This window comes from Talpa europaea (genome assembly GCF_964194135.1).
Source record: "Talpa europaea genome assembly, chromosome: 5".
Lineage (NCBI taxonomy): Eukaryota > Metazoa > Chordata > Mammalia > Eulipotyphla > Talpidae > Talpa > Talpa europaea.
The window spans coordinates 50650736-50665831 of record NC_140071.1 but is presented as its reverse complement, the minus strand read 5'-3'; the positions used below and the strand labels follow the sequence as shown (position 1 = coordinate 50665831).

The 15096-nt window shown below is 33.4% G+C and overlaps 1 protein-coding gene across 4 annotated transcripts in view; it reads left to right on the top strand.

The window, feature by feature from the left end:
• TNPO1 (transportin 1) overlaps positions 1-12734 on the top strand; it is a gene marked incomplete at both ends in the record, with an annotated part of 49093 nt that extends 36359 nt beyond the window's left edge. For 2 of the 4 annotated variants that reach the window (XM_084233990.1, XM_084233992.1), the window contains 10 exons: positions 982-1068; positions 2354-2461; positions 2578-2736; positions 2816-2903; positions 5337-5435; positions 5600-5695; positions 8341-8416; positions 9288-9387; positions 11550-11624; positions 12627-12734. In XM_084233990.1, coding sequence (XP_084090116.1) covers positions 982-1068; positions 2354-2461; positions 2578-2736; positions 2816-2903; positions 5337-5435; positions 5600-5695; positions 8341-8416; positions 9288-9387; positions 11550-11624; positions 12627-12734 — 996 coding nt within the window. The remainder of the gene's footprint in view (positions 1-981; positions 1069-2353; positions 2462-2577; positions 2737-2815; positions 2904-5336; positions 5436-5599; positions 5696-8340; positions 8417-9287; positions 9388-11549; positions 11625-12626) is intronic. The other 2 variants (XM_084233991.1, XM_084233989.1) reach the window with 2 other exon arrangements.
• Positions 12735-15096: the final 2362 nt, after the last annotated feature.

The window sequence follows — 15096 nt, the reverse complement described above, 5'->3', positions numbered from 1 at the left end:
TAATAGCACTCAAAATTCCCTGCTGAAGAATAGATTTCCTGTTTATAGTTGCTGTAAGAAATTGTTTATAAATTAAAACTTTAATGTGTGGTGCAGGACACAATGTTTGTGGGTTTGCTTTGGTATGAGTTGATTATGTTGCAGAGTTGGGGGTTCTTAGGGATAGTTATGAATGTCTTAAATCAGACTCTTCAGACTATACTCCTTGTTCACACTATTACGGTCTTTGTTTACTCGGTTTTACAGATTCTTTAGTTTCAAGGACACTTAATGATTATGAATCTTTATACTAACACATATATAAATTTACCCATCATTCATAACATATATACTACAAAACCACATCACCTATCATAAAACCTGGGACTGAAAATTTCAGTCACTAGAGAGTGAAATGTACAAAAATCATCCCTGATTATTGGGGCCTCCCTGGTGGCACAAGAGGTAAAGCATCAGCACTCTGAAGCAGTCTGCAGCTATTGCAGCATGAGTTTGATCCCCAGCCAGGGAGGTGACCCACATGACACAGCAGATCTCTCCTGTCTCGCCCGCTGCTCCCCTCAGCAGTGTGTTTCAGTCAGTCTGCCTGTTCTATTCCCCATTCTGTCTCTGGTGAATCATTTCACCCCAACCCCACCCCAGCCTGTTCCCCAGTTCTTGTATGCATAAATAAATACATCTTTAAAAACAAACAAACAAAAAATCATCCCTGATGGTCAGGTAATTTTTATAAAATGGTATACATTTTACCTAAGAAAGGATATAAGATGATTTTAAAATAGAATAAGAGTGTATAAAATAGACAAAAAGAAATTTTAAGATGGTACGTAGAGCAGGAAATGAGTCTTAAAAATGTATTCTGTAATAACTTAATGTGTTCTGTAATAACTTACACAATTCAAATGAATTTTAATTTTCATACTCAGAATGGACTTTTTTGCATGTAATCATGGAGTTTTGTTTTTTCATCTTTGTAAATAGGAATATATTCAGATGTTAATGCCTCCGCTAATCCAGAAGTGGAACATGTTAAAGGATGAAGATAAAGATCTCTTTCCCTTACTTGAGGTATGCTGAGCTCCAATGTGTAGTTAATCTAATTGTGTGCTTCATTGATAACAAATTTACAAATCAAAAATGGGTATAAGTGGGGGCCTCCCTGGTGGCGCAGCGGTTGAGCGCTGGGTTGCGAAGCTGCCCGCAGCATCTGCGGCGCCGGTTCGATCCCCGGCTGCTCCCCGGCCACCAGAGGAGGGTCCCACATGGCGCGCAGACCTCTCCTGCCGCCCGCTGCTCCCCTCAGCAGTGTACTTCGGTCCTTCTGCCTGCTCTGCTCCCCGCTCTGGCTCTGGTGAATTCTCTCACCCTCCCGTGCTTCTGACTGTACCCAGTGCATGTATAAACAAAACAAACAAACAAATAAAAAAAAAAAATGGGTATAAGTGTTGAATAAATGTGATTTCTCGTTACTTTAATTATGGCACATGTATATTAAATACTGTTATACAGAGATAATGTAATAGACATGTCATACTTTTTTTGAGTAGACAAAGGATTTTACATGTTTTCTAACCAGCTCTATTTAGTTAATTATGGCTTTTTTTATCAGCATGTATAGCTCTTTTAATCATATTTCTTCATAGATTATATAGCTATACCATAATAGTTTAAATTATGTTGTCTATTTTGTGTGTGTGTAAATAAATGTACATATATACATACTCATCTATATGTAAAATAGTATTGGTTTTCATAGTAGTAAGGAGGGACTTAACATCCTTTTTCTGTCCTGTTTAACATTTTTCCGTGTGTACTTAATTTTTTTTTTAACCAAAAATAACTTTTTGTATGATACTCAATTAACAATCAAATGTAACTTAAACCAGTGAATTGTTTTTTAGAGCCAGTTTAGTCCTTGTCATTCTTGTTCTCCTTGTCATTTCAAGGATCACCCCTTCTGCCATGGATTGTCCTTAGCCAAGAAAGTAAAAACTTCTGTGACCAGAGTAATGGTTAATTCTGGACCCAGTAAAACAATGTACCCATTAAAGTTCACTCATCATTAACCAGAATGCGAGGATAAATAAATGTAATTGAGAGAAAAATAGGAGTATATAGTACTTAATCTGTTTTTGAAGGATAATACCTGATATTATAGAAACTTTAAAAAAAAAAAACCTGAAAAAAATCTCCCTTTGACTGGCTAACCAAAAATAGCAATTAGAGACATCCAAATGAGAGGTTTGAAAAAATGAACCTGCTGCTATAGACATGTAGTGCTGATTCATAAATGATTAGGACCTTATAATTTTAAATATTCCAGAATTTTACACACATGCTTTATTTTTTCTAGTGCCTATCTTCAGTTGCCACAGCCCTGCAGTCTGGCTTCCTTCCATACTGTGAACCTGTGTATCAGCGTTGTGTGAACTTAGTACAGAAGACACTTGCACAAGCCATGGTATTCAAAAAAATTATCTCTTCTTGACATCATTTTCTAAGGATAGGCGTAGTTTATACAAGTTTTTTCAGTAATTAAGTCAAATTAAGTTGTTTAAACTTTGTGTCTGATTTCAGCTGAACAATGCTCAACCAGATCAATATGAGGCTCCAGATAAAGATTTTATGATTGTGGCCCTTGATTTACTCAGTGGCCTGGCTGAAGGACTTGGAGGCAACATTGAACAGCTAGTAGCCCGAAGTAACATTCTAACACTAATGTATCAGTGCATGCAGGTGAGCTTTGTTAAATTAAAAGGAGATGAAACCTGTTTCTCCTGTCAAGTTGGGATTAATTACTTATTATTTCTTATAGGATAAAATGCCAGAAGTTCGACAGAGTTCCTTTGCCCTGTTAGGTGACCTGACAAAAGCGTGCTTTCAGCATGTTAAGCCTTGTATAGGTATGAACATTTTTCCTCTGCTATGATCTGATTTTTTAACTTTTTTACATCAGTTGTGTTTTACTGGTAAACTGGACTTTCATAGAGTCCAACACTTGTAAATGTGCATTTTACTGCATTAAAGCAGCTCTTATTGCAGCAAGCAGGATGGGAGTGTCTGTTGCTTAATTTCTAGAGCTTGGCATCATTTCAGTAGCTAGTTAGGCACTCCTTTGACTGAATGGAAGTTGGACAAGTATTAGTAAAGGACATGTAAACCTGTGAAACCTTGGTACTTTGTGCCTGTTCCTAAGTTTTGAATTAACCACTCCTTATTTTGGTATAGGTATCCAAAAGTGATAATGTTTTCTCATAATAAATAAGCATAATTTCTCAGTTATCATAGGTAACTTTTGGGGTGATTTACTTTTAAATAATGATTGGTTTCTATTTTAATAGCATAAAATGTGTTTTGGCCTTTTGTACAGATAAGGACTTCCTTGAATAATGTAACCTGAATTTCTATCAATTCATGGATTAAATGCTTTTTGGTTATTTTTCCTCTATTTGTCTTTTTTTATTTTGAGTTTGGGTTCTGGTTTGTTTTTTTTTCCCCCTCCTATACCAAGTCACCTCCTTTATTTTCTGTACCCACATTTTGGGCAATAATTGTTTATAGTACATTATTTAATTAACCTTGGTTTATAACATTGACTTAAATGACTTTTTCATTTGATAGTTATGCTTTGAGCCTTCCTACTTCTCCTAGTTTCATTGAAGTACAATTGACATATAATGGATAATATTCAAGGTTTTTACATATTGCAAAATGATTTTCACAATAAGCTTAATTTAACAGTCTTTACTGCATAGTTTCAAAGATTTATTTCCTTGTGATAAGAACTTTTAAGATCTGCTCTCTTAGCTTTTTAAATACGCAATTCAGTATTCTTCTTAACTATAGTCATCATATCATACATTAAGTTCACAGAACTTGTACTGGAAGCTTGTACCTTTCAAGTACCTTCTTCCAGTTCCCAGTTGTGCTTTTGAATAACTATCCTAAATTTTGAGTAATGACATTAATTATGATGTGTTAAAATAAGTCAGTCAAATTTAAGTATAACTACTCTAAATGAAAGTATAATGAATTTTTATTTCATGAAAAGCTTCTTTAAATACTTAACCAATTTAGTTAAAAGTTTTAAACTAGTATGAAAGGATTTCAGTTCTTAAGACCTTACACACCCAGATATACCTTCGTCAGGAGGTACACAGTGTCTGGTTGGCTTTTTAAAATTTTTACCAATCATGATGGTGATTTTCTAAATCTGTGATACCCAATGGAAAGTGGGGCCATTTACACACACAGGGAGACACACACACACTAACACACAAGGAACATTTTCTAATATCTGGAGACATTTTCTTTAACACTGGGAGTGTGTTGCTGTTATCTGCTATGGAGAGACAGGATATTTATTGCTAAACATTACTACAATGCATGAGACATCATCTTTCTCCCAGCCCCACCCCCCACCCTGGCCCAAATTGTCAGTATTGGTGAGATCAAGAATCACTGACTTAAAGCCACTAAGTAGGGGTTTAAAAAATGATAGTTTAAAAAATGATAATTCTTCATTTAATAAAAATGATAGTATTTTAATTCTTAATCTAGTTCATGTGAGGAAACATAAAGAGACATTTCCATATCAAAAATCTGTTGCCCTGAGATACAAATTAAATAGGAGAGGCAGGATGATTAGTTGGTTCTCTCTACTTACCAGTTATCAAAAATAATTGATTACCAGCATCTTCCAGACGTATCTATATTTGTTTCAGTTTAGTTTTTGTTTGTGTTTGTTTTTGAGTGTCAGTATGAACTCTTGATGCTCAAGTTGTCCTAGTGTTGTCAGTGGGCATTTAATCAAATTGGCTTGCCCCTGAGTTTTGTTTTGTTTTGGTATGACAAAAAGATTCAGGCTTGTTTTGTATATTTCCTCTTCTTAGCCTGCAATGAGATATTGAACCTTCAATCTTTTTAAATTGAAAATGCTTATTTAGAGGCCACAATCTAAGTATTAGGATAAAAGTTACTTATTTAAAAGCCAGGATTACTGATTTAAAATTTTGTGTGAAAAACTAGCTCTGAAGAAAGTTCTATTGTATCGTATTTTTCTTCACTTTCAATTGGAATTTCCTTAGTCTGGTGATGAGAGATTATTCTGATCAACTCTTGAATAATGATACCTAAAATAACCCAAAACTTAGGTTTCCTAGTATGCTTCATATGAAAGAATGTTCAGTGGCCAAATATCGCCTCCTTCACTTTAAGATAAATATTACTTGGTAGATCTTACCTAGATTTGTTTTACTTGGTGGATTTCCTTTAAAGCAAAACATAGTACTACTGACCAACTTACTAATGTAATGTTTAATTTTTTTTTTTCCTAGCTGATTTCATGCCAATATTGGGAACCAACCTAAATCCAGAGTTCATTTCGGTCTGCAACAATGCCACTTGGGCAATTGGAGAAATCTCCATTCAAATGGGTAAGATTTTCTTTCCCTTTAAAAGTATAAATTTAATTTTTTAAATACTTTTGCAAATGCTCCTTAAAAAAATGATCTTGTAACATGACATGGTTAATAAAAGGAAGATAATATTTTACTTTTTTTAACATTCAATTATTTTTTTTCTCTTGGCAATGATCTAGGTATAGAGATGCAGCCTTATATTCCTATGGTGTTGCACCAGCTTGTAGAAATCATTAACAGACCCAACACACCAAAGACGTTGTTAGAGAATACAGGTACCATATGACTGAACTGTTAATGGTGAAGAGAAAATTATTTGCCTTTTAATTTTCATTAAGATGCGTAGAGAAACCAAAGCAAAGCTATCTTTAGAAACTCAGTTTATTATTAATGTCTGTTTTGGATTCTCACTAGCGAAATATGTACTGTTGTAGCTGCATTCCCTAAGTAATTTTTAGAAACTTAAAATTATATATATTCTAGTGTTTTAATACTCCCTCAAAGGGACCCCAGCTAACTATTGAACAATATGAATTTTACTTTTACATTAATAAAGAGAGTAACTGGGAGCTGGGAAGAAATTTTTTAATATATGAAAATGTGACCAAAAGTAGATTGCAATATAGTGACTAATTCGGTTAACGATGGCATATGTGTTTTTGTATTTCATTGTATACTTTCCTTCAAATTGAGAACTTAAGCAGTACCTTATGGGAATTTTATTCAGGGGGCTTGTTTCTCTTTTGCATTTATAGAGAGCATGTTTATATTAAAGAGTACCTTCCATACTATAGAACACATTTCAGGGTGATTTCTTTCTCTCCTCTAAAAATTTGCTAATAATGATAAAAGAGCTAAATTTTGGTTTCAATTAAATATATTCCTTTCTTTGTTATACTAAGATAATTCGGGTAATGTTCAGTATTGATGAGGGTTTACCAAAATACTGGGCAAAAATTAAAATAGGATTTTAGAAATAAGAATGCATTTTCATTTTCAAATGCATTTTCTTTCTGTTTTTTTAATTATAGAAAGTATATTCTAATGTGATCAAAATTGATATGTTTATTGGTATGGAAGGAAATCTTGATTATAAAACAGTTTATATGGCTGTTTGGCTGTATGGGTACTGTTATTATCATAAAGTGAATTAGATTTTCTTGCTGGGAAGTACAAAAATCTATACGTAGAATAGTTAATGAAATCTTGTCAGGTTTTTATCTCTGTAGAATGCAGTACCTATACATGACATTCAGATTGGAACACTTGCCAGTAGAAAATCACTGTGGAACCTAAAGAAACTTCCTATTTATTTTTAAATGTGAATGCATAACTGCAAATAAATGTTGAGTGTAATGTATATTAAAGTTTCTTGTGGGATATCAGTGGTGAATTTGTTGGAGTTCTGGTAACAAATTGGCTTTTAAGACTATATTTTAGGTATAATTCTACTCTAAATAAATCAAACAATAATGCCTTTCAAGTTGATGGATTGAATTTGTAGATTAAGAAACACTTGGAATTTATTGGATTTATCACAAGTGACTACAGAAAGTGTTTCCCTTATTCCTTGCACAAAACAAAGGGGATTTTTTTAAATTATTAAAATATTTATCAGTGACTAATGCTTACAGATTATAGTAAACTTAGTTAACCATTTCTTAATATTTCATAAAGCCAATCCCTTAGTGAATGCAGTTATTTGATTTTTCCAATTAGTATATCCTACACTGAACTTTTTCAATGGACCATCATCTGCTTTATCGCATGTTTCATTGGATTGTTCATACTTGCCTGTTTAATGAGAATGTTGCATAGTTTGTGTCTTTTGAACATAGGTTTTCTTTCTCTTGCTTCATATGAATCTGCTGGATTTTAGTATTATCTGTGTAGTTTGCTTCAAGTAATCCTTAAACATTTTTCTTTACCCCCCCACCCTTTTTTTATGAAAGGTTAACCTGTAAGTTTTTGAGAGAACACCATTAAAGCACCTCATGGTTTGTTTTCTGTTCGTATTTTTTTTTCCCGTTGTGTATAAATGTATTTATATGTATGTACCTTTGAATTGCAAAATGCAGTTCTGAGTTGCATTTGTTTTCAGTTCTTAGTTAAGGACTTCTGGATTTTGATGGTGAATATGTTTGATTAAATTCCACTTCAAAAGAATTATTTTAATTCCTTTATGTCAAATATGGTTTGAAACTAGATTACTACCTGAGTTACTATCATCACCATCAGAGGTTTTTGTAATGGGGTTTGATACGGCACAACAATTTTCCAATCCATTCATGCAGTGCATAATATAACATCTAAAATTGGAAAGTTGATTTTGATATCAGACAATACTTTGTTTGGGAAATGTTAACCAAAAACTTCACCAAAATTTGGATTAAATTCCTAGGTAATGGAAATCACTTATAAAATGTGGAGAAGTGAGAAATTTTAACTTCTGAGAGAAGTATGTTTTGGTAAACAATTCAGAAATTTGGTCATTCACATTTTCTGATATTTTGATGGGCCCATAGAATTCATAAAGTTCTGAAATTCAACTCAGTTTGAATGAAGAATCTCTGACTCCATTCACTTAGTCGCTCATCTTTTTATTAACAGAATGATACTTCTACACGAGCGAGAAAAGCAGTTCATCATGGTTTTTGGTGTTCTCTCAATCTTTAAAGTTTTTTTAATTCCTTTTGTTTTTCTTTTTCCAAGAGTATGCCATATATGTTGCTGCCCCTTATTTTAGGGGGTGGTAATAAACAGCACTGGTGAAATCTTATGTTTATTATCATACACAAATTCTGTTGGTTTCTGTTTCTGAGTTATTTGTTGTTTTTTCTTTATTTTTTCTCCTTCCCCCTCATTTGCTCATGTCTTGGTTGGCGTTTGGTGGTGTATAACCGTGATTGCGTTACCTTAGCAATAACAATTGGTCGTCTTGGTTACGTTTGTCCTCAAGAGGTGGCCCCCATGCTACAGCAGTTTATAAGACCCTGGTGTGTATTATTCAATCTTTTTTTTTAATTCATTTTTCTTCACTCTTTCTTTCTCTATCTCACTTTTAGATATATTTTCAGTTGGTTACAAAAATCACAATCCTTAATCATTACCAACCATGTGACTAATCTTGTCCTATCAGGTTTGTGAGGTTTTTCAGTAGCATCGTCATGTATATTTATTTTATGTTGTGGCTAACGACTAATTGATGCATGGGATAAGATTGTCACATGCTTGCTGTGTTAAAAAGCTTGATTATACATAAAAAGCATTTAAATATCCAGTAAAACAAAGATGCATGCAAATTTTATAAATTTAGGTTTTTGCATTTTCTTTTTGAGAATTAATTTGAAAACTTGGATTGCATTAAGAAATAAATGTCTAAATTTGTTATGTATAGAAATCTTATTTGCTTGTTAATATAAAAGTTAAACATCTACACCATAAGTTGTAAACTAGTTTATATTGTGGCAGTATATCCTATGTTCTGCTTCTTTTAATTGATAATCTTTCAATTCAAGTCATTTTTAGTAGTGTTTAATGGAATACAGGTCATAATATAGTTTTAAAATTTAATGTGGTAATTTACTCTTGGGTCAAGCTCAGTAATAGTTTAAGTGGGAGATTAAAACCAATTGTCCATTTCATAGATGCAATCTGTTAACAAGAAAATACAATTTCAAGGTTGCTACCATGCTTAGATTAAATGGGCTCAACATATGGAAAGTATGAAAAACTAGCTGTCTGAAAATTCTTTAAACATAAACATTATCTAGACTATGGTGCTTATTCCATTAAATACTGTCCATTAGTATTATAATTAAACCTGCTTTTTACTTAAATGCTAAACTCATTTCTATAATTCAATAGGTGCACCTCTCTGAGAAACATAAGGGACAATGAGGAAAAGGATTCAGCATTTCGTGGGATTTGTACCATGATCAGTGTGAATCCCAGTGGAGTAATCCAAGTAAGTGTTCACAGGAATGTTTTTAACTTTTAATGTTCCGAATAACAAAACCATAAAGGAGGAAATATTTTTAATTATTAAAATATTGCATAGACTACATAGTTTCAAAAAATAATCACAATTTTGAAATAATAATGATTTGTTTTCTCAATTTTTTTTGTCACGAAAGTAATAGTAAATAGGGAGAATAAAGTCCTATTCTTGTCTTGATTTAAATCAAAGATTCATTTCATCCATATTCAGACCTCATTTATTTACTTTGTACATGCCTCCCATTAATGAATATCAGTTTGCTGAGTTGTAGGATAGCTACACTTTAGAGTGACCAAATAATAAGATACTTTCTATTATTTAGAAGCTAAGTTACAAAGTAGACTAATGAATTATCTGTTAAAATTGCTTTAACTTTGAGAGGTTATGATGTATTTCTTTTTAATTTCCCCATCTTTTATATTATATCGAAACATTTTTTAGGATTTTAAATATTATTTGATAACAGTATCAAAAATGACTGATCAAACTTGTGAATCCAACTGCCATTTTGATACACACAAAACAGAGACCTGTTGGTTGACATCATGTTTATGAAATCAACAAGATGCTAGCTATGGTATTCTAGGTTAAGTGCTCCAGATTCTTCATCAGATATATTTTGAGGAAAGAAAGCATGAGAAGGGTTTACGAGAAAATAGCCTTTCATTTCAGAGCTCATGTTGAAGACGTTTTTGGTTGAGATCTTTTGCTAGTCCCTGTCTTGTATTAGTTGCTGTGTTGCTTGTCAGTTCGGGTTTAGAAACCTTGTGAATTAACAGTTAATAAAATATTGTTGGTGGGTGAAAAGTGTAACTAATTTCACATTCATAAATTTTAATGACTTACTATAAAAATAAATCCGTACCATCTTTAGAGTGATTCATAGTTGCAAAACAAGCTCCTAGCATAAAGTTTGTTTCTTCATTGCTTAAGAAATCCATGTCACCTTACCTCTAATATGACATATTAGAAGCACTTTCTACCAGAATCTTAGTAGTTTATTATTTTTGTGAATTAGCATTTTTAGATGGTTGTCATGAAATCACTGCCAACTTAAGGGTTGTTAAGACTTTTTATAGACTTTATGTGGCTGGGGTTAAAAGAAAATGTTCTAAGTTTCATTTTTGATGTTTGAATTTGTAACCATAGGTTCTTTTTTTTTTTTTTTTTTTGAGCATAAATTGGCAAACTAGCACCAAGCAATAAAATGATGTATTTCAAGCCATTGACACATTCTGTAGTGTCAATTCCAAAATTACCTAATATTCAATGTGTAATCATAGGTTACATGTTAAAAATCAGGCTTTGATATTTGGAAGGCATAAGGAATCATAATTTGAATAGATCATAAACTTTAGGCTCATGGCATGTTATTTGCTTAAATATGTGTTTGATACACATACTTTGGTATTAGTAAATTTTGAAATTAGGTTCTCTGAACTTGATAGTAAAATTTATGATTGACATCAGAATATCATTATTATTTTGAATGTTGTGTGTTGAACTGTTTTAGTATAGTCAAAATTTGAAAAGTAATGCAGGATTTAAAGCATTAAAGCATGTCATCTTGTTCTTGTATTCATAATCTGATTATTTTAAATCATTAAACACAGAATTTTTTGTTCTTTTCAGGTTAGTCCTACATAATTTGTAACTACAAAATTATTTTTCTAGTTTTTGGTCACTGAATTTCTATCTGAAAATGAGTCTTAAAATTTAGAACTATTCTAATATTTGATTTAAACTCATTTGGTATATACTTAATGGCTTGAAATTACTTCTTGACCAGTCAGAACTAAAAGTTTTGAACTTAATCTAATTTTTTGATAATGAAGGTATTTTTAGTTGGTGCTAATTTGATTTTAGCCTTTGCTGCATGTAAACATTTACTAGACTGTTAGTTTGTGATGTATAAGCCTAAAGGATGTTGAGTTTCAGTATAAACTGAATGACTAGCAATTCCTTGATGGAATAGCAGGGACAGTAATTAAGTATCCCTTGGAATTATGTTTTTAAAATGGGTTTTTGGGTTTTTTTAAGCCAGAATTCTATGTGATAAATATTCTGAACTCTACATATTTATTTTGCTGTTTGACATATGTCAATATAAGATGTGTTTCTTTCTACAGGACTTTATATTTTTTTGTGATGCTGTTGCATCATGGATTAATCCAAAAGATGATCTGAGAGACATGTTCTGTAAGGTAACTAAAAAGTTTTTATGATACACCTCTTGGGACTATTAAAATCCTATTTGGAGAGTTCGAATCATTTTTGTTTCATTCGAAACTTAAACTCTTCAAATCATACTGGTAGGCTCTGTTACCTTTGTTCTTGCAAAGAAATTGGTGTAGTCTTTTGGTGAGATACAATAATGATTTTATTGATAGGGCATGCACTTCAAAAATTGTCAAGCAATGCTACTGATTTGTGTGGTCCCCATTACCCCACCTATGCGAAATAGCAGTATTTTAAACTATGACTGACTGACTGTTGGTGTATAATATAAGCTGATGAGCAAAGTAAATCTAAGTGATCTCCTCTGGGATTAAACCTGTATAGTGGTATTACACGTTTGAATCACCAATAGAAATAGTGACATAATTGCAACCATGAACTGCTTAGTTTTTTCAATTTCAAAAAAGTGAATATGGCAGGGCCTCCCCTGGTGGCGCAGGCGGTTGAGCAAAGCACTGCGAAGCTGTCTGCAGCCTCTGCAGCGCGGGTTCGATCTCTGCCGGCCAGCGAGAATCCCACATGTCATAGCAGACCTCTCCTGTCTCACCTACTGCTCCCCTCAGCAGTGTATTTCGGTCAGTCTGCCTGTTCTGTTCCCCTCCCTCTCTGTCTCTGGTGAATCCTCTCACACTCCCACGCATCTGGCCTGTACCCCAGTTCCTGTATGCATGAATGAATAAATCTTTTTTTAAAAAAATGAATATGGCATGTTTTTGCTTTTCCTCAGTATCATGAAGATTATCAATTTTGCTCAGAATACATTTGTTACTAGGACAATTGCTGAAGTCTAAACTCAAAGCAAAGTTTGCTATAATCGATGAAGAGCTTTTTAAGTAAGACAGAAATGTAAAATCCAACATGAAACATAAAAATTTAGAATAATAAAATAGTGCTTGATTTTTAGAAGCCATGCATACCTGAGTTTTTCTTTTTTGTTATTGATGAATGATTTTTTTCACTCTGTGCAGATCCTTCATGGATTTAAAAATCAAGTTGGGGATGAAAATTGGAGGCGTTTCTCTGACCAGTTTCCACTTCCCTTAAAAGAGCGTCTTGCAGCTTTTTATGGTGTTTAATCTTGCACTCTGAAGCTGCAGTCCCACAATTAGGGGTAAGTTTTGTGATGTAAAATAAATAGGGGTAAGTAATTAGGGATAATTTAGGGGTGTTTGTTACTAGGGGTAAGTTGTAAGAAGTTCAGTCTTTTTCATGATGAAAAAACTTAGGGACTGCATTCTAAAACTACTGAATAGAATAATAGCTATATGTTTACAGAAGTTGAGAAAGCAGTTTTGTACTATATTGGACTTTAAACTTTGAGAATTTTTTCAAAGAACCAGCAGTACTGCAAGATAAAATGCATGGTTCCACTTTGAATTCTTCATAGAAAGAAAACCTAAGTTAGTCTGCAAGTTAGATTACTTAACAGTGCCTCAGTTGTTTCTTTTTTTAAATTTACCCTGCATGAGGTCACTAGCATTGACTGTGGATAGGGTAAAATTGGTTAGTGTTTTGTTTTTATTGGAGTCACATTTTATTACAACATAAATCTTTGAAAATAGTACATCTGTACACTATGTTAAGTTCACCTCCAACATCCATTTCTGTCCTTCACCATAACATTGTCCCAATTTACCCACCTTTTTCCTTCCCTCTGGTAATTACTATTTGGTCTTATAGTCTAAAAGTTTGGTTTTGTTTTATTTTGCTCAAAAAATGGTATAAGTTTTGAAGTATGAATTTATAGTCTCTATTATATTAAGGACTGTCCATATTGGAAGCTTTAGGGAAAGACCATTGTGAAATTGGAACTGGGTTTGGGCTCAGTAGATTAGAATATTTAATATTTATTCTTAACACATATTTTATCGTATACCTCCCATTTACCCAACACTGTGTTGTAAAATGGGCTGTGAAAGATTGTTTTGATTTTGAGTGGTGTAGGGAGGGTAAGTCTACTTGGCTTTTGGGAGTTTTTTGAGTTTTTCTGTTAAGTCAGATTAACAATTTGACTTGAAAATTAAACACTATACTGTATACCATTGTAAGTACTGTTACTACATTGCCTAACATACTAGGTTGAATGGATAAATGTAAGGAATATGGGCCAGTATAGTAAACACTTTTGTAGGTTTTTGAAGATGAACTGAGACATATTTGACTAGGAGCTCGGGGGATTTACATGGTATGCAACCAAGATAAACACAGGTTAAATTTCCCCTTTATTTTGAAGGCTTTGTTTTCTTGCTTGCTTTTGTATTCTGAGCTAGGTATTAAATACAGAACGATTTCAATATCCAAATTGTCTAAAGTAGGATGTTGTAGACCTCTGACATGTTGCAGGCTCTTTTGTGTGGGTTTTCCCACTGTGGCCTTGAGTTCCTGTGGCTGTTCTGTGATTTTGGCATTTTGGAAAATGCTCAGTTTGCTTTATGTTAAATCATGAGAATGTTTTAGATAAGAATGATACCTTTTAGCATTAAGGACAGAAGATTGAATAGTGAACCAAGTCATGAGCATTTTCAGATTGATTACCAGCTGTGGTGCTCACTATTCTAAGACCAGTGATGAAATAATTCTCACTTCACTAAGATAATAGTGGGCTAGAATTTCTTCCTGCCCTTTCTTTACCCTTCTCTTGGTTTTCAAAGAAAAAAGAAATTACCCATACTTCTCCACAGATAGGCAATCTCTGTGAATTCACATGAACATTCCAGATATCCTAAGTCTGACATGAGTTGGTTAATAGTTTTTTGGGAAAGGACCATTATCAGATACCAGTTTCAATCTCCCATTAATCTACCTTTATTTCTTAATGTCTTTCTCATTAAAATTGCTGCAGTTGCAAAAGTCCTTATCAGGAAAACAAGAAGCTTATATAGGAAGTTACTAGGAAAATAGGGTTGGAAGAAGTACTCGTTAGGAACATCAAGAAGGCAGGTTTTGGGCCTCACTGGTGGCGCAGGGCTTGGAGTCTCAGCGCTATCAAGCTACTTCAGCCACTGCTAACCATTGCAGCATGCATGGAGCCCCAGTCGGGGAGCAGACCACCTGGCATGGCAGGCTTCTGCTGTCTCACCTGCTGCTCCCCTCAGCAGTGTACTTCAGTAGATCTGCCTGTTCTGCTCCCCACTCTGTCTCTGGTGAATCCTCTCACCCCCTGCACCTCTGGCCTGTGGCCCAGTTTTTGTATGCATAAATAAATGAGAAATCTTAAAAAAAAAAAAAAAGTGCAGGTGTTAATATTTATATTTTGACATTTGCTAGTGTAGTTACCTTCATACTGTATTAACACTTTTAATTCCCCCTAAGCTGAAACATCAAGTAATCAAAATAAGTAATGCTGCTTTAATTTTTTGATTAATTGGATTTTGTGTGCTTAATACTGGAAATAATTGCAAAAAGGGTAGTGTTTTAGTTCTCACTTAGAAAAGGGAT